Source organism: Misgurnus anguillicaudatus, chromosome 24 (genome assembly GCF_027580225.2).
Source record: "Misgurnus anguillicaudatus chromosome 24, ASM2758022v2, whole genome shotgun sequence".
In the NCBI taxonomy this organism is placed as follows: domain Eukaryota; kingdom Metazoa; phylum Chordata; class Actinopteri; order Cypriniformes; family Cobitidae; genus Misgurnus; species Misgurnus anguillicaudatus.
In genome coordinates, this window is record NC_073360.2 from 22,975,596 (window position 1) to 23,001,286 (window position 25,691).

The window sequence follows — 25,691 nt, forward strand, 5'->3', positions numbered from 1 at the left end:
TGTCAAAAATGACAATCGTTTCGCTAGATAAGACCCTTAATGCCTCATTTGGGATCATTTAGAGTCCTTTAAAACTCAGTTGAAACTGCAATTTTAAACTGCATTAAAACTGTTACGTGTTGGGGTCCATAAAAGTGAGAAAAAATCTGGAATGTTTTCTTCATAAAACATAATTTCTTCTCGACTGAACAAAGAAAGACATCAACATTTTAGATGACATGGTGGTGAGTAAATTATTTGGATTTTTTTAAAGAAAAAGAACTAATCCTTTAACTTAAACTTGTTCCAACTTATATGTTTATGTAAAAAAAATACTTACAAAAAATAAGTTGAACTTTTCACTTCTTGTAGTGTATATAATAATATTATGTTAATTGAATATATAATACAGGACTTTTTGCACACATGGAAATTCATGAAACTGTAGCGTATTCAGTAAGCAAAGCAAGCATATGGATGACAATAAAAACAACACTGGAGAGTTAATACAGATGAATAACGCATAAGGCAAATATGTCATTTATTTGACAGCTTTTAAAGTACAGAAACAGTTGCACTTCATTTTCACACATTATATTAAGATGATAGAAGCAACAAAAATGTCTCCATGAGTAAAACAAACAAACCAAAAACTGGACTGGACGTAGTCTAAAAATGAAAACTTCTTATAGACATTTCAGTATCATGCTACGTGCACAGTTTAGAAGCCAAACCAAACCTCCTATAAGAAGCAAACCAAGTAAAATATTTAAATTTTCTACCCCTAACAGGAAGATACTTTATCTGCAGTAAGTACAATACAATCACAAATGTCATGATTCGTTCTGCTCCACGAGCTAAATTAAAAAACAAGGATACACAATGCATGTCGTGACGCACTCACACAAAGCATTGGAATGTCATTTGTTAAGATCTATACATATTACAAGTTTTTTTTAATTTCCTGTTCAATTCATTCAAATTCAAACACATACGCATATATTATTACCTGATGTAAATGCATAAAAATACTAAACATAAGATGCACAAACAAAACAATAAAATTAAACTAATATAGATTTGGGGTACACAACCTCTGTTGCCCCAATTGTTCAATCTTATTCAAGCCTCCTCCAATTTTAAACATTTTTTTTTATCTTTGGTCAGTATGTTCATAACATCTAGGGCACCTGTCATTTATGGCAAATTCAACATCCATTTGTCTTTATGCATATAATATTATGTTACGTGAAAATGTAATGTTAACATGAAGTTTAAAAAAATGATCTGAAAAATTAGTTAAAGGTATTGCAATTCATGTTAAGCACGCCTATTTTTAAAGACTTTCTCAGTTATAAATACATACCACATGGTAGCAGTTTAATTTATGTTCATCAACCTCAAGAAAGACTTTAAATGTGCTCAAGATAGTTGGTTGGTTGTGCCAACAATCCTTTACCAAAGATTAGTTTTCTTGTAATCGATGTAGACTAAAAATGTTTAAAATGACGTTGGTGGCGCTTACACCTTTGCATCTTTAAAACATTTACCTCATGATTTGAGTATAGCACGCTTTACAGAGTAATTCCACGGTAAACGTCTTGGATACTGATCCAGGAGCACAGCTTGCCAACAGCATAGAGTCCCAACAACAAGAGGTAATTAAACAATACAATGGGCTGTTTGGATGAAAATGTGGTGAGGCTTCAACGGTCCTAACCCCTTTGATTTATAGTCTTGACTCTTAGCTCTTACATGGACTGTAGACCACTGACATTTTCAGCTATTGCTCTTAGTCTTCAGCCTGTGGACAGAAATGTAAAGCAAGGGGAATAAAATATTAACAAAGACAACACCCACTGTTATATTTAAAGGGACAGTTCACGCAAAAAATAAATTTTGTTACCTATTCTCATAAATCATCTCTTTTTGTGTTTCACAAAATAAGTCGAAACAACAAGAAAACAAATACTTACTCTATTTTTGAGAGAATGATTATTTTAATTCGACTTTAGCTGGTTTGGTTGAAACAAACAGTACTGCAAAAAGTATGGGTTGTAACTGTGTTGTTTCAATATAATGTCTTTGTAAACAGTGTAATGAATGTGTTTCTAATGTGAAACCAATCGAAGACAGTAAGTTAATTCAATTTCCTCTGGGTTATATTACCAACCTCTGACAATCAAGTACACTACCAGTGTCCTAATAATAGCTTTAAAGCAATAAAAAATGGTTTTATTTCCAATAAACTGGCTAAATGATGTATGTTTATCGAATTTAAAGACATACAAGAATCTTGTTACTCAGGCCATCATTCTGCTAATAATCCATTAGGTTTTCTGTTGATTTCTAGAGCACACGTGGACAGTGATTCGAATTTCAATCTCTGGAATTAGCTAGAAAACTTGATTTTAATCATATCCTTTCATTAGTTATAAATGAACAGTTAATTTCATAATAAATGACTGGTATGATGTAATGACATTAAGCAGGAGCAGGTAGGGAAAAGAGAAAGATCCCAAATGAGTGATTGACAGGTTACAGCGCATTGCACATCACAACAAAATACAAAGAATTAGTTTTCTACTTCACAAACAAGGGAAATTGAGACATACAATCATCTGCGAATCGGCACATAATTTATTTGCCATTCCAGCGACTAGCATAATGTAATGATAGTACAAACTGCACATTCATAATTTTTGTCATTATACTAAGATGTATAAAACTCCTAAAACATAGGGTAACAAACAAAGGGGAGAGAATTCCAGTTCCAAACTTTAAAGTCCCCCTGTGTTAAAAAGCACACTTTTTTATGTCTATGTGATGCTTTTAATATTCTTTAAGACAAACCATGTGCAAATTCATCATTCAATATCATTGCTTAGTAAAAACATTTAAATATGTCATTCTGATCATCAATAAAGTGTTTTAAGATATAAAATGAAAACGACAGGGGGACTTCAAAAAACATTACAAACTTCAGTCAAAGGAACTTGATAATTAAGATACATATTAACTAGCTTTTTAGTGATATACCAAGTTTGTTTATTTTAAATCAAAGTTACGGACAGCATTTCAAAAGGGGTTTACTTTATAATTAAGAATGAACTGTATCCTAATGGGATCAAATGTTTTGTAATCTTACACATACTTAAATTGCAGTATAACTATTGGTGCTTTTCCATTGCATGGTACCACGCGGCTCGGTACCACGTGTCTCGGCTCCACTCACTTTACTTTGTCTCGGTTTGCTTTTCCATTGCAGTTTAGTGCCGCTTTAGAGTGGGTGGGGCTTAAAGACTTAAGGGCAGTTCACATTATAACAATAAATATAAAAACGATAGTTTTGAAAATGGTTTGATATTAAAGAGAATAGTTGACTGTAACGATAAATATACAACGAACAATATCATTGGGGTCACGTACTGAGCGATTTTCCGATGATAAACTAGGAATGCGCGATAATTTACATGCGATAGTCAATCTCGTCAGTGAAGCCGGTTCCTTGATTAGTAGTAAATCGCCATCACCTGCTTTCAGATTGAGCCCCATTTACTACACAAAGCCGTAGTTTACTGATAAGTGAACTACGGCTTTGTGCAGTAAATGTGATGCGTCACTGCTGTGACACTTTGGGGACGCCTCCAGTGGTAAGTGCATTTGAATGTGTATATCAAATTCAACCAATGGTGAGGCTTAACGACAAAGATAGGGTGACGCGGGAGGCAGGAAGTATATCGCTATATTGCTAAAGATGGCGTTACAGGGACGCAGGAAGTATGGCAAGGGAAACGCAGCGTCTCGTTCCCTTCTCAGGGAACAACAGTTACATACGTAACCAGACCAGAGACGTTTTCATGTGTCAAACACAACTATGCAAAAAAGCATTTTGGTATGAATCAACATTCGCATACAGAAGATATAAGCATTTAAAGCAAACAGTTTAGCATGTGTGCTTAAAAAGTCTACATTTTTAATAAAATTATCCTACACTACACATGAAATAATATGGATTTTTTTTTTCAGAAAACTTCTTGCATAAAATAGATTCAAGCACTTTCAATGACCTGTATCCATGTATGTATATATTTTTAAAAACTTCCCAGGGCCTTGAATTTTTCCCCCCATTTTCACAAACTTTTAAGGATTTCAAGGACCTGTGGGAACCCTGTCTATAACATAAAATTACCTTGGGTATACAGCGCTGATGCAGTTGCTGTGAAATTAACTACGTAATGCTTTTTATTCTACTACATTGCCAAAAGGTAACATATTATTACACAAACTACTAGATTCACGGTTTAGGACATCTGCTGGTTAGCCATTCCGTAAATAGAACGAGAACAGCATATATTTGCATATTTAGTGACATTTTTTATTACAAGAAATATCCAATATTAGTAAATGCTATTAAAGGTGCTTTGCGCGAGTGCTGCACATGAGAGAATCAGCATAAAGTTATGGTTATGATGTGGACGTTAAAATAGTTATCGTTATAGTTATAATGTGAACAGCCCTTTATAGTTGGTTTGCTCTGTGGCGCAGGAGGGTAAGCGCTAATCTTGCATTTAGTAATGATTCTGGTAGTGATCTGCAGTGTTACACATCAAGTTTTAGTATCAGCACGACCGAGGTGGTACTAAAAAAGATTATCAGGTACTAGGTACTGTACACGAGTGGTTCTCAAACTTTTTCAGCATGCGGCCCCCCTTGTGTATGGCGCATTCCTTCGCGGCCCCCCCAAAGAACATTTATGACAAGAAACTGTTTTAAAACTCAACTTTTAATTTAACAAAACATATTAAATGATACGAAGTAGTGCTGTTGATTAGTAGTCTTACTTTTTTAGGTTTAATTGCCCAGAATTCATGATAAATGAATTTATTTTATAAAATGTCATAAAACGGACCTCAGGTTGAGAACCACTGCTGTACACAATGTAAACCCCCCAAAAGTGAGCTGTACCGGGTTGTACCATCCAACGGAAAAGCACCAAATGTCTTGCTATAGGACAGTAACACATTCAGATATCCAGACACCGTTGCCATGTCCTGGATATCTTTAAAATGATTTGAAATCTAATAAGCTGCCATACCGACTTTGACTAGAACCCTATTTGGTTTACCCTGGTCTACCTAACAGCTGTTCTGGGAGAACAGCCAAGCGTTTCTCCCTCAATGATAATGATGCTAAGCAGCGATTAAATAGGGTGGACTCTTGGGTGAACTTTAATTACAGAATCAACTATAGATAATTCTCATTTGCAGTCCTTTTTGCACACAAGACAACAAACACGCATGCTTTTGCACTTGGAATCAAACGATGGAGGACAATTATTTGCTTAAAAAAACAGGTAACCAAAAAAATGGAAATTCTTTCCATTTATTAACCATCCCCAGATGTATAGATCGGACGCATGCACGCTACCGCTAAGTTAACTTCCTGCTTGTTTATCAATCTGGCGAGTGACTAAACTGACCTTTGGAGCAAATAACTTGTGGAAAATATCAATGTTTTGGATTCCAAAAGACGAGGAGAGACAGTAAGCATGGATCGCCGCTGTGCAGATTTGGCAGCCAGAATTTAAGAAAATTTTGGCTAACATTGCATTTTACACAGTAACATTAGCTAAGTGTAATGGTTGATACACTTTGGCTATGATTTTGAAAGAAGTTTTTTATTGATTCCAAGCGGAAGTCTACTGAAAGTTACGTTTGGGAGATGTTCGTTTATGTTGTTACCGCTGAAACCGTCTATACGAGTTTCCTTAGCTAGTTTTTCCTCAAAAATATTCATAATTTCATACATGTATAGGTTCCAAAATGGTGAAACTCTAAAACTGTCATGATGGGATGTGAAGTAACTAAGAGAATTTTCATTTTTGGGTGAACTGTTCTTTTAAGCAGTTTGTAACATGCATGAAAGAGGAACAAATCAGAACCCACATTCAAAGCATGACCTAGGTGCAAAAAAAAGTGGTAATGAGATTGATCCAAAAACAGAATGGATGCAGGATAGTTGTGCAAGATTCACAGAGGAGGATGTGACAGCCAATGCGAAGCTGCAGACAAGAACGATCAGTCCCAGAAGAAAGAAAACCTGTCATAGCCTCAGGAGGGTTGCATCCACTGATCTATATAAATGACTGGATTGCGCATAGAACGCTTAACGTAACAGCGTGAGGTGAAGCCAGCGCAGAGTTCGAGCCGCCATCTTGGTATACCCAACCGGCAGACGGCGTCATTGACTTCCATTTAAAATCATGTTTTAAATTCCCCCGCTTTACAGCGTATCAGTCACGCAAGATTATTTTTAGGATATGTGTACGTAAATTAACTGTTAATTCTGGTGTTATTTTCAATGTTTATGTTTTAATCGGGCAGGAAAATGGATTTATAAAAAACCGTTAAGGTGAGTGTGTCTGCTGCGTTCTGTTAATGACACGGGTATAAATAAAGTTTTTTCTGAAATTCAGCTACACGGTAACGTGTAAGTTTAGATGACATAAAACCAGCAAATTATTGCATGAAAATACGGTACAAAGTATGATTATTTATATAGATTTCAGAATGAGCACGTTTGTCATTAATACTAAATGCTGCGGTCTGTCTGCTGATCTGATAACACTACTGTAATGAAGATGAATGTATAATAACTGATTAAAAACTAAAATGTACAACTTTCAGTAAATAACTATGTACATGCTTAGGACGTTTGTGTTGTAATAATGTACAGGGTAACTTCAGATATAAAAACGAAGACTTGTAAAGTGATGTTTTATCATTAAAATCTGATCGCGTCCATTGATTTTATGGAATGTTTGGGTATACCAACATGGCGGCGCGGTGGCTTCACAGTTGTGACGTCATGCGCAATCCAGTCATTTATATAGATCAGTGGTTGCATCCCATTTGTCAAAGACTACACAGAAGGGCGAGTGCAGATGCCATCTCATGCCATGAGACAGATGGACGGGGGGCATACATGAGTTTTGGGAACAGGGTAGAGAGAGAGAGAGACAAAGACTTAAGGTTGCAGAAACAGGGGAGAGCGTTGGTTAGTTGCTAGACGTCAGCAGAAGTAAGGGACTTCTTTCGAAAAGCCACAGTCTCAAAGTTGGTAATAAGAACAGCACCTGAGAGCGGTTGTTCTGATTGGTCCACTGATGCATCCAGTTCAACCTCGGTTTCAAATTGACTCTGATCTGGGTCTGTAGCAGGGGATTCGCTGTCTTCTGTATCAGGGGGCATTAAATGCATGAAATAAAAATTATTCATTTTTGAAAGTCTAACAACAAATAAACTTCTTATATGCCCTCAAGATATTTTGTAAAACTGAATAAATTAACATTTAGTTTGAACGTACCGCTCTGCCTGGCGCTGTCTGGGGTGGGCGGCACTATGGGCTCTTGGCTGCTTGAGATGGCAGTGTCTGCAGATTCAGCTGGTACATTGTCTTGTTGGGGTTCACAGTTAGCCGATTCCACAACTGAATGTAAAAAGACACCCGTGTTTGATTTTTTAATATACAGGAGCTAAGCTACATTCACCATGCTGATAAGGGGCTACAAAGTCAGTCAGTGACTTTTCACGCATTTCAGGTCTGCAAGGCTAAAATCTTAATCTAATTGTACACCTCTCCTTAAAGGGGACATTTCACAAGACTTTTTTAAGATGTCAAATAAATCTTTGGTGTCCCCAGAGTGCGTATGTGACGTTTTAGCTCAAAATATCATATAGATAATTTATTATAGCATGTTAAAACTGCCACTTTATAGGTGTGAGCAAAAATGTGCTGTTTTTGGGTGTGTCCTTTAAAGGTGGAGTCCACGATGTTTGAAAAACGCATTGGAAAAGGAGACGGGCCGACTACCAAAACACACTTATAGCCAATGAAATCAAATCAAAAGCCGGGTTGCGTATGTGTGGGGCGGGTCTATCAACAGAAGGTCCAGATTCTATTGGGGTAGGGGCGTGTTTGTTTAGGTGATTTCAAATATCAACATTGGCTTTCAAACATCATGGACTCCGCCTTTAAAATGCAAATGAGTTGATCTCTGCAGTAAATGGCAGTGCCGTGGTTGGATAGTGCAGATTAAGGGGTGGTATTATCCCCTTCTGACATCACAAGGGGAGCCAAATTTCAGTGACCTATTTTTTACAAGCTTGCAGAGAACGGTTTACCAAAACTAAGTTACTGGCTTGATCTTTTCACATTTTATAGGTTGATGGAAGCACTGAAGACCAAATTATAGCATTTAAACATGGAAAAAGTCTGATATGTCCCCTTTAAAAAGCCACATTATTTCACATTCTCTCTCATATCTATAGCACAAACATTGCACATAACATTGCAATGTTTACAAATTAGTATGCTTTCCTAAAAAGCACCCCTGAAGAACACGATTGCCCCACCTGTAGATGTACTTTCATTTTTTTCTGGTTCGTCTTCCGTGTTACGTTCATTGTTCTTCGGCTGGGCTGGACTGCTTTCGTTGCTGCTGGGCCTCAGGGGGCTCTCACCAAGACTGCTCTTAGGAGAGAGCATCTCCATTTCCTCGCCCCAGTCTGACACTGGCTGGTGGCAATCCAGCAGAGAGAAAGGGCTGAGTGGTTTGGGCCCTTCGGGAGTGCTGAGAGCTTCCTGTGGGGAGGGGATGTGGACTTTGGGTCTGGGAGTTCTCTTCTCTTTTGGGCTGGGAGTAGAAGGTGCAGGAGAGGTAGACGTCTTTTCTGTTGGTTTAGCATCTTTATGAGAATCTTTGTTTTCTTCCTCATGCTCCTCTTTGTCGACCTCTTCCTCCTCCTCCTCCCCATCGCTAGCATCTTCCCATTCATCATCATCTTCTTCAGCGTGCCCTCCATCTTCTGTTTGCTTCACAGCAGGAGAAATACATCGAAAATGTGAATTTTGATTTGAACAATGTTTGGACACTGCTTAATGTCATAGTTTAGATTACTTTGATACTAGTTTAACATAACTTTACATGACATTTACAGTATTATTACATGTAATATTAAAACTAATAAAACTACTTAACTAATATTGTAATGCAAATATAATCATAAAGAAGGTGCGTCAACACTTTTGACATGCTTTTACCTTCTCTGAGGATGGAGTTTTGACCTTCTCATTTTCCTTCTCTTTGTCCTTTCCCTCCGTCTCCTTTTCTTGTTCCTCTTTCCTCCCTTTCTCCTCTTCATGTTCTCCTTCCCAGCGATTATCATGCATGCTTTAAGAAAAAGTTTCAATTTTAAAATAACATCATCAATGCAGGAAATAACCCAATGAAAAAACTATATTTATAAAGTCTGATAACATCATCTCTTATCCAGTTTAAACGGCAAAACACCACGCTTTGGCAGCAGTCCGGAGACCACGTAAGATCTGACTAATGCAGGTGGGCAGGGCTCGAAATTGCAAATGCTCCTGAAATTTAATTGGTGCAACCTTAAAATGTAATTGGGAGAATTTGTGCAAGGGCAAATGATTGTTGTGGTGCGATCTGTTTTCGTTTCTTTATGAAACGTTTGCATATAATGTGGAATAATCAGTGAACGTCTTATAAAAACCAATTAAACATTACACGGATTACTTCATTATTTGCCTTCTTTCAGCATCCGAGGACACGAAAACGTAAAGTTCATGTTCAGAGCTGCTGTCAGAGTTCACGCAGATATCATATATCATGCAGATATCAAATACACACTGAAACCCATCAAAATAAAAGTTTTTTAAAAGTAATGAAATTTACAAAAATATATTATCATTGTTTAGTAAAATACACTTTTAAATAATAAAAAATAAAAAATTATTATTCTTTAAGTAATAAAAATACCCTTAAAATGTTTGTACTTTCATTTTTAATTTAAACAAAGTTTTGTTATGCAGCACTTTGACAAAAAATAAAAATTAATGAATTTGTTTTATTTTTATTAGATTATTTTAGAAAAGATTTACATTTTGTGAATTCAGCTTATTAAACATACTGTTTGAAGTCAAATGTAATTAACCATTAAAGTAAATGAAAAGTGAATACAGAATCCAAAAAAAAAAATTGTGAAAATAAAAAACTTAATTTAAAATAAATTATTTAAAATAACCTTAAATTTTTTTTATTTTAAGCATAAGAGCTTGTTTAAAAATGGGCCATGCACAAGTCACGTGTGTGGCAAATAATTTAAGATCAAGTTTAATTGCTCAAGCTTTTAATCTTCAGGATGAAGTTGTGGTGCTTCTACAATTTTCAATGCATGCTCCCAAATTTTTGCTGGTGCTCCTAACTTTTAAATTTAGGAGCACCAGTGCTACCTACTAAAAAGTTCATTTCGAGTCCTTTAGAGTCAGGAGAAATGAATATTAATTATTGCATACCTGTAGTTCTTGCCTTGACCCCGACCCTTCCCTCGTCCACGACCTTCCTGTCTGGGCTTGCCCTGCCCCAAGAAGTCCCCGAAGGTTGGTTCCTTGGGTGGTCTCTTGTTGTCTTCTGCATAAGAAAGATAGGAGCAATATTTATCCATTAAATGTGTCACAGGGATAAGCAAGAACTTGGATAACAATTGTGCATATGAAATCTGTAGCAGAGAGAGATGACCCTGGGCTCACAGTAACAGATGGCCTGTTGTCATTCTGAGATATTGCTCCTCTATATGCATCATTATTTAGCTTGGGGAAAGGATAAGAGAAACCATACAAATTTACCCTTGATTTGAATGTATGGTAATAAGACTTGATTTGCAGGTTATGAGGGTTCGTTGAACACTCAAAGCAAAAACATCGGCAAAAGAGCACATGGGTCAGAAATAGCAAGTCTTCATTTCATTCTACAGAGGTACGGGAAACTTCAGATGGTTAAAAATGGTAACAGTCGAAGAATTGCAATCTTAATCTTAAGGGCAAGTCTAATGTTAGCTAGAGTCTTGGAAAGAATAATATCATGAGTATCAATCAACCAGCAAGTCATATAATCATATAGGACATCCACTTTTAAAGGCGGGGTGCATGATTTTTGAAAAACACTTTGGAAAAGGGAGTTGGGCCGAGTACCAAAACATACTTGTAGCCAATCAGCAGTATGGTGCGTGTCTACTAAACAACATTGTTGCCTTGGTTGTGTATGTGTGGGTTGGGTCTATCAAAAGAAGGTCCAGATTATATTGGGGTAGGGGCGTGTTTGTTTAGGTGATTTCAAATGTCAACATTGGCTTTCAGAGATCATGCACCCCGCCTTTAAGGTTTTGTTTTCAACATCCACACACAACCAGAGACCTGCTACCCAGACTCTCAAGACAATCCAAAGACATCTAAAATCTACTCATAAAAATATCATTATTATAATCAAATTTGTTCAATTCTTAGATTATCATGTTTTTTTTCCAAGTTTTAAGCCAAACTGGAAAATATTTAGCGGGATTGAGAAAAAAAAACAACAAGAAACTACAACTCTTTTAGTATTGCTGACAAATACAATACAAAACTTCATTTTAAAAGCTCAGACCGCATATGTCAAAAATGATATTAACTAGATATGTACATATATATCATCCAATAATCTGTATCGTTGATAAAAGCAATTTTCATGCTATCGGCCAATAACCAGCCGATAAAAAACAGCCAATAGTCATGCCCAAAATATCCTGTCAATCAAAAGAGAACAGAAACATGCAATTTGAGCTCTGTGTATAGAAAATGTAAAGAAACATCACTAGTATAAAGTTCAATATTAATGGCTATTATATAGGAATAAATAAAATTCAGAAAATTTAAATATTCAGAATTTAGTTAACGCAAGAAAATATAACCACCAAACGATCAGTATCGGCATCGGTAGATATCAGTCTGAATATGAATATTATAAGTGAATGGGTCTCATTATGGGTTGGTTACAAACATTCCTCAAAATATCTTCCTTAGTGTTCATTAGAAAAAAGAAATGTATACATGTTTGTAACAACATGAGTAAAAAAATAACAATTTTCATTTTTGTGTAAACTATCCCTTTAATATTTACACACCATCTTTTACTGTATGAGACAAAGCTCAAACAATTGGAGAACAGAGGGAGTGACCGGATGCATTTTTCCCACTCAGAGAAATGATGGAGACAAGTCTAAATAATGACTGTGCAACAAGCAGAAGGCAATTATAAAGATATGTTACAGGAAAATAAAACCTCATCATAGACCATAGATAATCCAATTACAATGGAGTGGAAAACAATTAGAAGCTATTATCGCAGTAACAGCTATCATCACTGAGACTCTGGCAAATGTGAGTTAGAGTTTAAAGACTTTTGCCACACACACATGCACACATGCCATAAGCTGACCTGAGGGTCCGCTGCGTTGCTGTGCATAGGCATTGCGCCCCCTAGCTGCTGAGAGACCACAGCACAGAACATCACTAAGCCACAGACACAAGTTTATCAAAGCAGAAAATGCAATCAAATGTCTAGAAGTGATTCAGGTAAATATCTATTGATTGTCTGTATTGTATCGAAAACACATACAACCTTGAGCTGGTGGTGTGAGAGCATGTGGGTTTAATTTACCTCTCCTGTTGCTCTGATCAGGTGTTCCCTCTCCAGCCACAGCCGAATCCTCCTTGAACCTGTGAAAACACCTACAGGGTCACTCATTCTCACCCTGTCAGCATCCATAACTCATTTATGCTGTAAAACCACTACGTCTCCTCCGTTTCTTTAAAACATTCTGGCAGAAATAAAATCCTAACATTACAGAAAAGGTTCTCCCAAAATGCAAATAATTGCAAATTTTTTTGACTAGCACAAGGTTCTCTCTAAATTCTGATGAGCATCATTGTAGAGTGCATGTCTGCTTACATCGTATCTGTTTTTTGGGCGTCCCACTCTCGTCTCCACTGGCCGGTGGCATTCCGATGACGAGCCAGTCGTTCCTCATCAATCTGTTCACGCTCTTTTTTCCAGCGGAGATACTCGGCTCTCTCTCGACCTGTCATGGACAGAGTCATATCCACTGAACCTCTGCCACTCGGCCTACGATTCTGTTATGAAAATAAAGGCAAAAAGGAGGGCATTTATTTTTGATCACTAACTCTTACTCCAATCATGTGGAATTTTGAGTATTGCAGTATTGTCCTTTTAGGGTACAGGAAACTTCATACAGGGTTCCCACACCATAGTTAACTTCAAATTCAAGGACGTTTCAAGGACTTTCCAGGTCTAATAGCCTCAAATTCAAGGACTAAATGTGGGGACAGCAAGGTTACATCGGGTTACCTTTAAAGATACATTGTTACAGTTTCCTTTCGAGGGAATTCGCGCTGCGTCACTGCGGTGACACTTTGGGGACGCCTCCAGGGGTAAGTGCGTCTGAATGTGTATACAGGGAGTGCAGAATTATTAGGCAAGTTGTATTTTTGAGGATTACTTTTCTTATTGTACAACTACAGTGCTCTTGGTCAATTCAAAATGTTAACAAACCCTCAAACCTGAACATTTAAGTAGTAAAAGTGAAATTTTGGCTTTCTTAAGAGAATATTTCTATGTACATCATTATTAGGCAACTATTAGTGTGCAGAATTATTAGGCAACTAAATGAAAAACAAAGATTTTACCATCTCACTTGGTTTTTTCACCTGTTAAAGTGAGAATAATAAACAAACTCTACATTTACAAAAAAAATTAATAAAACAATTAGGGTTAGGGTTATATATATATATATATTTATATTTATTTATTTATACAAAAGTTATTTCTGGTTCTCGAATCTGATTGGCTAAGAGGCGTGCAATATTCTACTGATAACGGCACAGTAACCGCTTCACCATTTTATATCATTCCGCCACCTAGTGAATGGAGGTCCTCTAAACAGGCTCATCTCTGAATTGAAAAACTCCAGGCACACAAGGACACACACAATCGCGCTGTTTTGAATCACTCTCCGTGTGTCTCATTAGTTCACTAGCTCGTGAATCAGTGTGTGAATCACAATCGGAAGTTATTATTCCGTCAAAGATCAGCGCTCTTGGATGTTACAATAAACTTAATGGGAGTAATGTCTTGTCACATCGTGTGGACGATTAACACTTAAGAGGAATAAACAATTTTCTGGAGCGATCTCTCTCCTCAGAACGCGAAAACACTGTGGAACCGCAGGTAAGCACCACAGCTGTTAAATGTGGACATTGATCATTTATTTTATCATGACGTGACTATTAAAACACGTTATGAGATATCACCACTGATATATTTATAAGCAGCATGCAAAAAACATCTTTCTGACACTTATAAAAAAAACTGTTTTATATAGTACTGACAAGAACAAAGTCTAATAACAAGCGAGTGCTCGTATCGCGTTAAGAGTAAATGGGAAACCAAAAGTAACATTATAGAAGTATAGTTTTATTAACTTTTACCTCTCGCCAAAACAATAACAAAATATGAATAAGAAAACAAGTAATAGTTTCATCACGCTCCATCACATACATCACAAGTGCTCCACTGCATGGCTGGCGTGTAAGGGCCTTGGAGATGAAAAACTAATGCCATGGCCCCTTCTTCACCTGACTTAAACCCTATTGAGACCTTTTGGTCCCTTCTTGAGCAGGACATTTGCAGTGGGGGCAAACCGTGCACCTCTCTGAACAGTGCCTGGGAGGCTGCGGCCGCGGCCGCACAAAACGTTGGCCCAGACCAGATCAAGAAACCGACCGAATCCGTGAATGGAAGGCCCGTGACTGCCATCGAAAAGAAGGGTAGCCACACTGGTCACTGAGTCTACATATTCCTCCATTTTTTTATTGTTTTATTATTTTTTTTTGCAAATGTAGAGTTTGTTTATTATTCTCACTTTAACAGGTGAAAAAAAAAACAAGTGAGATGATAAAATCTTTGTTTTTCATTTAGTTGCCTAATAATTCTACACAGTAATAGTTGCCTAATAATGATGTACATAGAAATATTCTCTTAAGAAAGCCAAAATTTCACTTTTACTACTTAAATGTTCAGGTTTGAGGGTTTGTTAACATTTTAAATTGACCAAGGGCACTGTAGTTGCACAACAACAAAAGTAATCCTCAAAAATACAACTTGCCTAATACTTCTGCACTCCCTGTATTAAATTTATTCAGCCTAACAACAAAGACAGGATGATGCGAAAGCCAGGAAGTATATCGCTATCTGAAATATTGCCAAAGACGGCGTTACAGGGACGGAGCATCTCATCCCTTCTTAGGGATCAACAGTTACATACGTAACCTGAGACGTTTTCATGTGTCAAACACAACTATGCAATAAAGCATTTTGGTATGAATCAACATTCGCATACAGAAGATATAAGCATTTAAAGTGAACAGTTTAGCATGTTTGCTTAAAAAGTCTAGAATTTTAATGATATTATCCTACACTCAGGGAAAATGGATTTTTTCCAGAAAACTTCTTGCATAAAATAGATTCAAGCACTTTCAATGACCTGTATCTATGTATGTATATTTTCAAAAACTTCCCAGGGCCAAAAACTTTCCCCAAACTTTCAAGGATTTCAAGGACCCATGGGAACCCTGTTCATAAATCAGATTCGGTACCGTCCATTCTCTCTCAACTTCGGCTCCAGTCTTCACGCTGTCAAAGTCAACGCCGCCCCAGTTGCGCACGTGCCGTCTGCTGCCCTCCTTGCGGTCAGTGTCTGGGACTGGCCCACTGCGCCGTGGGTCATCCAGGAAGTTCCTGGTGGGGTTCTTCTCTCTTTCAGCCTGCAAAAAGAAAATAATGTGTGTTTATTTTAAACAGATACTGATTTGACTGATGGCAAATTTTAAGGATGGGTTGCCTAAAACATACCCTTTGACCTCTCTCATATTCTGCAATCTTTTCCATCTCCTCATTCATTTTCTCTATGTTCTGCCTTCTCTTCTCCTCCCACTCCTGAAGACAAATTGGACACCAGTTGAAATTAAAATGATGCACGTTTAAAGCCGAATCAACATTATCTGCAAAGACATTACACACGCTCCACTAGCTTCACTCCTATTGGAAGTTAAATGTTAATGTGCAGTATGACAATCACCTTTGATTTTCTGTCTGAGCCAGTTCCTCCCTGAGGAGATATGCCTCCACCTCTTCCACCTCTGCGCCCTCCTCTGGACGAGCGTTCGGTAAGGGAAGGACCATCTCCACCTTCATTATCCTGCGATTGCCTGTCTGGCCATGGTTCACCTTTGTTTGGACGAGGCTCTCTTCTGACCCCACGATAGCAACCTCTGCTCAGCCGACCCGAGCCGGTTCTGTTAGAGGGGCTCTCGCCTTGAGGCCGACCAGAGTGTCCTTCTTCAACGCCATGATCGCCACTATTACTGGAAGATTTTCTGTCATTCACTACACGTTTCTCCTAGAAATTAAGAAATGGGGTTTAGTGGTTCTCAGTGTGTGACTTAAAAGCTAGATGTCCTTTCTGGGTTACAGAGTTGGAAATGATATTAAAATATTTCTATTCTTTCCCCATTGTGAGATATTCTCATGTCTGTCTGTCTAGTTAAACAGCTATATTTCTGTACAACTCACTTATCTCTTACTTTTCAGATAGTGAAAGGGGTGACCTTTTCACATACAACAATAGGAGGTCCAATCAATCTGCACAGGCCATCTGTGTTCCACTGAATCTCTACAGGTATTGATTAAAACACACTACAGCTTGTCCTAGACTTCCCCAGGTGGGAAATTAAAATCTCAGAGCTGTGAGGAATGGGGTTAGAAATATGGATCGAAGTTTAACAGGTTATGCAAGGTTACTTAAAATTAAACTGAATAATGAATCTTAGAGATTGTGTGATCTTAGACTCCAATGTGTCTGCACACAGTCCCATCACACCATTTTTCTCAACCCTTTCTGAGACAACAAAATTCATATTATTTATTTGTTTATTCATTAAAGGATAAGTCATTTTCTTAAAAAAAAAAAAAAAACCCAAAAAACTGATATTGACCATCATGTCATCCAAAATGTTGATGTCTTTCTTTGTTCAGTCGAGAAGAAATTATGTTTTTTGAGGAAAACATTCCAGGATTTCTCTCATTTTAATGGACTCTAATGGACCTCAACACATAACAGTTTTAATGTAGTTTACAATTGCAGTTTCAACTGAGTTTCAAAGGACTCTAAATGATCCCAAACGAGGCATAAGGGTCTTATTTTCGGTCATTTTTGACAAGAAAAATAAAAAATATGCACTTTTAAACCACAATTTCTCATCTATCTTCGGTCCTGTGACACGCCAGCGCGACCTCACGTAATTGCGTAATGCCGTAGAAAGGTCACTTGTTACATACAGTCAGGTCCATAAATATTGGGACAGACGCACATATTTTAGCCGTTTACCAAAATGTATTCCAGTTACAGTCATATTATGAATATTGTCTTACAGTGCACACTCTCAGCTTTATTTTGATGGTATTCACATCCAAATTGGCTGAAGGATTTAGAAATTACAGCCGTTTAATATGTAGCTCCCCCTTTTTAAAGGGGTCAAAAGCAAGCGTGCCACACAAGCCCTGAAAAGTGAAACCAAAACGTCTTGATCGCCCCCCAGTGACTGGTCCCAGTATAGGTCATAAAGCCCGCCTCCCCATGTTATTCAATGGGACTTGAGACCAACTAAAAAAATTAATTACACTTCAATTATCTTTTTTCCGAACCTGGTTTCTGTCATTACTGTAGTTTTTATCACGCTAATGTAAATTAAAATGTTTGTTTTTAAAATAGGTTTGTGTTTAGTTAGTTATTTAATGATATAAAAACGGTGGTGTCACATCATGATTGACAGCTGTAATATCATGTGATATGCGCATTCTGCGAGAGCGAGGGCGGGGTTTTGACTTCGCCTTCCCTTCCTGCTCACTACTGCGCAGGACTGGTCCCGAAATCGCTATTGCGCAGACTCAAGACCCAAGATGTCAGCGCCATATCGGGACACTGGCGGCTTCACTTTTCACCAATGGAAGAGAGCGAACAGGCGTCGTCCATCTTTTATACAGTCTATGGTCAAAAGTAATAGGACAGTTGACTTAAAAGCTGTTTTATGGACAGGTATTGTCTATTTGTTAAATAATTTCCTCATGAATGTCAGGTGTTAAAGTTCTGGAGTTGATTTTAAGTGTGGCAATTGCATTTGAAAGCTGTGGCTGTGAACCAAATTATTCGGAGGGACATCTCCATGCAAGTGATACAGACCATATTTAGGTTTAAAAAACACAACACATCCATCAGAGAGATAGCAGGAACATTAAGAGTGACCAGATCAACAATTTGGTACATCCTGACTAAAATAACAAAACACTGGTGAGCTCAGCAACATAAAAATCCTGTAAGTCTATATAGGGTAACAGTGGTGGATGATCGCATTTTCCTCTCCATGATAAAGAAAACTCCCTTTACAATGTCCAGACAAATGAAAAACACTCTACAGGAGGTAAAGATGTCATTGTCAATCAAAACAATAAAGAGAAGATATTACAAGGAGAAATACAGAGGGTTCACCACAAGATACAAAAGACACAAGAATAGGAAGGGGAGATTAGACTCCAAAAAAAGTCAGACATGCCCTTAAAAAGCTTTATTTGGAGAGATTAAACTAATATCAACCTGTATAAGACTAATGAGAATAAAAATAATGAAGAAGGCAAATAACATCTCATGATATCTACAGACAACATTTTCAGTAAAATAGTGTTCAGGCGGTGGGATTGCATTTCCATGCATGGTTTCCTAAGGCACTGGATCGCTGGTGTTTTTTGGTGATGTAACAGAAGACAGAAGCATTCAGATTAATTTTATACTTCTCTGGACATTGTAAAGTGTTTTTTCTTTATCATGGAGAGGATAATGCGACCATCCACCACTGTTATCCTATATAGACATACAGGATTTTTATGTTGCTGAGCTGACCAGTGTATTCTTCTTTAGTCAGAATGTACCAAATTGTTGATCTGCCCACTCTTAATGTTCCTGCTATCTCTCTGATGGATTTGTTGTCTTTTTGAAACCGAAATATGGTCTGTATCACTTGCATGGAGATGCTCCTGAATCAAATTATTTGGGTTCACAGCCACAGCTTTCAAATGCAATTGCCACACTTAAAATCAACTCCAGACCTTCAACATCTGTCACTCATGAGGAAATCACCCAACAAATAGACAATACCTGTCCACAAAACAGCCTCCAAACCAACTGTCCCACTACTTTTGACCCCTTTAAAAAGGGGAGCTACATATTAAAACAGCTGTAATTCCTAAACCCTTCAGCCAATTTGGATGTGAATACAATCAAAATAAAGCTGAGAGTGTGCACTGTAAGCCAATATAGTCAAAATATGACTATAACTGGAAAAAATTTTGGTAAACAGCTAAAATGACACAAAATGTGCCTCTGTCCCAATATTTATGGACCTGACTGTATATGAAAAGCGCATTTGCGGAGCATTTTGAACAATAAACTGACACAAAGACATTTATTAGACACTGGGGCGTAGTTTTGATACGTCATCCGTGACCTCTTGACATGATGACGTATTGCGTGCGGTCCACTGGCGCAACACATGACCGGAGATATACAAGTTGTTGTGGTCTAAAAGTGCAAATTTTTATTTTTATTGTCAAAAATGACAATCGTTTCGCTAGATAAGACCCCTATGCCTCGTTTGGGATCATTTAGAGTCCTTTGAAACTCAGTTGAAACTGCAATTTTAAACTGCACGTGTCCATTAAAATGAGGAAAAATCCTGGAATGTTTTCCTCCAAAAACATAATTTCTTCTCGACTGAACAAAGAAAGACATCAACATTTTGGATAACATGGTGGTGAGTAAATTATCTGGATTTGTTTTTTAAGAAAATGGACTAAATCCTTTAATGCCATTCCAGCATCTATGGCTATATTCATGCCGAGAACCGATTAATCTACACACAAGTTGGACTACACAAATTGGGAAAGACAATTTGGCATCTCCAATTCACCTCATCTTTGGAGTGTTGGAGGAAACCGGAGTACCCGGTGTAAATCCACGCTGAGACAGGGAGAACATGCAAACTACACACATAAAGCTTCCTGACCCAGCCAAGGCTCGAATCAGGGACCTTCTTCCTGTGAGGCAACAGTGCTACCCACTGTGCGACTGTGTACATTAGGGTAAATGCTATGATGCTATAAAATATCCTGTCTCACCCCAGCCGGTTTGGACAAATCAACAGTCACAGTGAAGTTCTCTTTCTCTGTCTTTTTCCGTTCCGAATCAGGCTCGTGAGGGCGGGGTTTGCGAGCTGTTGTGATGGCGACGCCCTCCTGCTCAGCCTTTTTCTTATCTTCCTGTATTTCCTGGTGACCCAAACGAAACACAAGAACGCTAAATGAATTAATAAAATCGGATCAAGTTAAAAATCTTTCTTTTGAGCATGCAATACACGCACAAACAATATGTGTATGCAAAAATTAACACATCAGCCAATGCTTTAGGGTAAAATATCTGTTGAAAGGTAAAAATGTACACAAAAGAAGCAGACAGGTGAAGTTGTAGAAGTATATCAAATTCCAGCAGACAATTTCCTGATATCTCTTGACCAAAGCTTCATTCTTTTTCCGTAGAGCTTCAATCCTTTTGTCCAGCTCGGCATCCTTCTCCTCCTTTGTCTTTAAATCCACCGCAGAAGACTGACAAAGAATAACAAGTAAAATATGACACACAAGTGCACATTTACAGCCATCACATTAGACATAGGTAAAACAAACTGCCATATCTAATTGCTGTACTGTACCTTTAAAGATCTGTTAAGGTTTTTTAATCCATATATATTTGAATTTTTACCATAGGGCTGTTGAATGCATTATTCTGATTGGTTGAGAAATGCCCCGCGGGTATGCATTATTTTTCGATAAACGCACACATAACCTGTCAAATGTCTTAAAATAACCACCAGAGCAATGTCTTAGCTATGTGTGTGGTAAACGTGGTTTAAGTGGAATAAATGACTTTGGTTCTTTAAATTATTTAAAAAAATTATTCACACCTGCGATGCATTACCATCTTGGGTGTGCATTATTTTCTAATAATTCAACGGCCTGTCATCAATTAATCCTTACATAATGCAGTGACATGACAAATCAAATGGGCTATGTAGACACCATTAAATATATCATATCTAGGGGTGACCCCGAATAGTCGAAGATTCGATGCATCGATAGGAGAAGCCTGATTCGACTACCAATCTCACAGTCGAATCGTCGCAGATGTGTTATGAAATGAGGATCATTCAATTTTGGCCGTATATGGGTGCACACATTATCTGATTTCACATATAACAGCTTTCTCACAATATATTAATATACAGCATATTATGATAATGCTGCAAATAATATGTGAAGTAACAGCTTTCAATAAATATTTTTAAAATGCGTTAATAAATCCAGCCCCTGCATGTGACCGGGCTACACGGAGGTTTCTTCGTTAATTTACCATTGCCTCTTTGTTTTTACATTTAAAAGACAAAGCTGGCAATTATATTACGGCTATACTTTTCTATTCTTTTAATATTTATTTTATTTTATTTATAAATCACTCTGGGTTGTCTGATTTAACTATTTGGCTTGTGTTTTGTTTCTGTGCACTTGAGGCATTTTGCATATTTGTTCTGCACTTTGTTACTTCTGACCTTATTTTATTAAAAAAATGTATCTATTATAAACGTAAATTCTGATCTAATTTAAGTCTGTAAATTTTGGATAGCTTTTCGTTGTATTAATGTTGCGCTATTGCGTGCTGGCCATGCTTGCGCATGTAATTTAGCCGAACGGGCTAGGTGTTCTGCGTCTCATATTTAGGAGTTCATCAAACTAAACAATAAAAAACGGATGTTTTTTGACGGGTATAAGTTTTTAAAATGTATTTATCATACATTTTGGTTATCTTGTCAAAAGTTAAACTACAAAACAGGTAAGCCGTTTTTTAAAATTTCGGTGATGAAACGGAAAGTATCTGCAGTGCACCGAACCAATTTCTGCCTGACACGAATGTCTTTCTTGTGATTTAATATTATGGTTGGTGTTCACTTTTAAATGATAGCAAAGAGATTCCTGAAATAAATAATATCATCCGGTCTTTCTGTATCTAAAGTGAATACAGAGATGATCGAAGTCAGAGCAAGCAAGCAGGTATTTCTGTGCTAAATAATAACGCATAGTGTCTATAAAATCATTAATTTCAGTGTTTTTTATGTTATAAATTAACGTTTAATGAATTGTAAATTAGTTTTTATCATTTACAGAAACGATCACAAATTATTTGTTATTTCTCATTTGTTGGGGTTTTTTTGGTCATGACTGCTTTGACGCGCTATATCTCCAAATTAAATAAAAACACTTAATTGTAGCCGAGGTTTCCAAGGCAGAATTTTTTAGGTTTAGTTATCAAAATGCATTTTTGTGTGATGTTCTGTAGATCGTGGCTTTAAAATGTTATGAGGAATAAATAAACAAATGTTGCCTTATATATTTACCTTAAAAAAATAAATATATAAATGCATCGTCAGTTTTGTCTTCGTTCATCACTTGAAAGACAATTTTGGTCACTTTAACAGAAAGTTGTTTATGTGTGCTGCTTGTGAAAGAAAATAAAAGTTACCAATTTGTACCTGGTCTGGCCCCCTTCCAACCCATGCAGACAAACATAGATATGATTCGACTATCGGTCGACTATGGAAAGATTCGACAATTCTGATTCGAATAAGTAAATCCTTAGTCGAGGACACCCCTAATCATATCCATATCTCAATAAATAAGAACTTTTTTAGACTTTAGTACTTAAGCACCCCTAGACAGCATGCGTTAACTGGGCTAAACTTGGAGCTTGCAGCCCAAAATTAGCATGTGCATGCTATTATCCAAGCATTATAATAATTCATAGATAAAAACTGACACTTTGTGTCCACTACATAAACGCACAAGCATATAATTTATTAAATCGTTATTTTATTTGGGTTTATTTTATTGTGATGTGTTTTGCATGGTAACAGCTATTCTCAACCAAGGTTTTTTAAGCATACAGAAGCAGTTAGTTGGAACAAAATGAATGTAAATGAGCCTCACCATGGCTGGAAGCATGTCCTGAAATAAAAGGCGGTGGAAAATAACTCTGCCTCCTACCTAGAACAGACAAAGATAAATTATGCAGAGGGAAAAGCAAATAATAACATGGTAATATTAAAGTCTTATAATATCTATGAACGATCTTGTAAACATATATAATAAATCACAATACTGCAAAATAGAAATGCAATAAGGTTGAAATGAAAACTAACTTGGACAAATCTACATGCATGAATTAAATCAATCTTGAGGATAGTTCACCCAAAAATGAAAACTTTGTGATTATTATTTACTAACCCTAGTGTCTTTTGAACAGAAAACCAGAAAAACATTCAAGCTTCAAAGGGACCCAAACGTGTTGGATAAATAACTCAATTTTTGAAATGTATTTTAAGTGTCCTGAAGACATTTAATTACTATTGTACATTCTTGTTGTGGATATTGCTGTTGTTTCACATCCTAAAAAAACAATAACTCCGGCACAGAGAATGTACAAAAATGATGGATCATATTTTCGTTTATTTATCACCTGACACCGTTGTATGCCGTCGAGACAATTAAAATACAAGTTGGCTTTATAAAACACTTTTGGGTCATTTTGAACCTTGAAGAGGCGTTCACCATCAACTTCCATAATAACCAGAAACCCCTAAACAACACATCTGCGTTTGGGTTCTAAAAAATAAACAAAAGAAGATTAAACGACACGAGGGTGAATCAATAATGACAAAGTTTTCGTTTTTGAGTGAACGATTCAACGACACAAACAAACAATATTATGGTAAAGGTTGGCATCACCACAAACCCTTTTAGGATTACAGACAAAATAATACTAAAACATTTCGTTATAGTAAGATCACGATACTTATTAAGCTTTCAATACACTGACAGAGTTTGTTATGGTTAACAATGACTCAATATTATGGTTAGACACAATGTATCAGTATCATCAAATGAGCCGCCAAGAGCCAATTCGGGGGTCGAGTTCAGATCGCAAAGTGAAACTAACACGAATAAGGCGCACTTATCGCAACGATAAAAACAATCGTGGTTATTTACTTTAATGCATCAGGGATTTAACACGTGTTTTACCTCAAGACAAGTCCTGCGCCTGTGGAAGTGTCTTGTAAGCTGCACTCGACCAACTGCTACAGCGATACAATGATACGAGCGCAGTAGCACTCAATCTACTTCCGTTAATAATTGCTTTTACTTCCGGAAAGGTTATAAGCTTCAAGTTCTGCGGGATTTCAAAATAAAAGTAACTAAATTCGGCATAATAAGCCAATATCATAAGTTACTACGGGCTCAACGACAAAAACCCGCGATTAAAGTAAACATATAATAGACTATGATGCCATAGACAAGATTGTTTAGAGCTTAAAAAGTTATTGCAACTTAATTTGCAAGCACTGTTGTAAAATTGATGATGTGGCTGGACTGGTGTGCACCCCGATTAGTTTATTTCAGTCTTTAAAAGGTCACACAAGGTGTGCAGCTTCAAAGCAAAGATATAAACTATTCTAGAAATAAATACACATATGTAACGTTAAATCACAAAAGTTCATTACAGTTGGTCTTCAGTTTTAAAACAAAACATTGCACCATCTGCTGGCCTTATAATTAGAATGACTTATAATTAGAGAGACTTGCAAACTTGACTGTTAATCCTCTCTATTATTTTGACTGTCATTCTGTTAAAGCAGGCTCCATAAAATTAATGGTCAAATAACTTTTTTTGACATTGGCCACACAACAAATTCTTTTTTTTGTATTATTAAAGTACAAGAACATTGCATACATATAGGAGGATCACAATGTGCTTGTAATTACATTCAAAATCAAGGGTCAAATAACTCAAGGTTTCCAAGGACCACGGAATTCGTCACGGTGTTTCTGCGCATGCTCACAACATCAGAGGTAAACAAAGAGGAAAGCCCGCACCCGGCCTGCCTGACTCCTCTGTCCAAAGACTAACCGGCTATAACGTTACTCCTCTATCGGCCTTTCTTTTCGATCAAAAATGGATGAGAAATTTTCATGCCGAGCGAGTATTTATTATGACCAAGGCGGGAGAAAATACATGGAGGATATACTGACGATGAGTCGGGAGGATGAGCCGAGTGAGGATGAACTGATCGCAGCCGAAAAGGACGAGACCACGGCAGCACAAAGACAAAACCCCGACGCCTTAATCCAAGACTCCATCCCTGGATCTATAACTGTTACTTATGTTCAGGACGATGATACTGTCTCAACTCTTCGACGGGCGTCGATGCGCTCTGCCCGCCGTTCAGAAGACATTCGTCGGCCGCGGGCTGTGGCTTTCTTCGCCGTGTTCGACGGTCACGGTGGTCCGGACGCGGCGCGCTTCGCCCGCAAACATTTGTGGGATCACATAAAAAAACAAAGGGGCTTTTGGTCTCATGACGATGACGAGGTGTGTGCGGCTTTGCGAAAAGGATTCATATCTTGTCATCATGCCATGTGGAAGAAATTACGTAAGTTATGGTATTCACAATGAGCTTGTAACTGAACATATACGGGTGGTCTAGTAGTTTATGGTGTTTTTCATTGTTTATAGGTAAGCAAATCGCGA

General features: G+C 37.3%; 1 protein-coding gene across 7 annotated transcripts; it reads right to left on the reverse strand.

Annotated features, from left to right (window-relative positions):
• Window positions 1-486: 486 nt before the first annotated feature.
• ccdc9 (coiled-coil domain containing 9) lies at window positions 487-25,457 on the reverse strand. Of its 7 annotated transcripts, none has more exons than XM_073863467.1 (16): window positions 25,193-25,457; window positions 23,093-23,149; window positions 20,553-20,662; window positions 20,180-20,324; window positions 16,032-16,352; window positions 15,806-15,889; window positions 15,550-15,717; window positions 12,827-13,008; window positions 12,536-12,594; window positions 12,314-12,361; window positions 10,357-10,471; window positions 9,085-9,214; window positions 8,397-8,856; window positions 7,348-7,470; window positions 7,118-7,213; window positions 487-1,783 (listed from the first exon to the last, which is right to left on the reverse strand). In XM_073863467.1, exons 1-16 carry the CDS (start codon window positions 25,298-25,300, stop codon window positions 1,779-1,781), a joined length of 2,211 nt encoding a protein of 736 aa, XP_073719568.1. In that variant the 5' UTR covers window positions 25,301-25,457; the 3' UTR covers window positions 487-1,778. The 7 variants fall into 7 exon arrangements, with proteins under 7 accessions (XP_073719568.1, XP_073719567.1, XP_073719565.1 ...); XM_073863466.1 differs by having other exon boundaries at window positions 7,118-7,216; window positions 25,193-25,456; XM_073863464.1 differs by lacking the exon at window positions 487-1,783 and having other exon boundaries at window positions 6,888-7,213.
• Window positions 25,458-25,691: the final 234 nt, after the last annotated feature.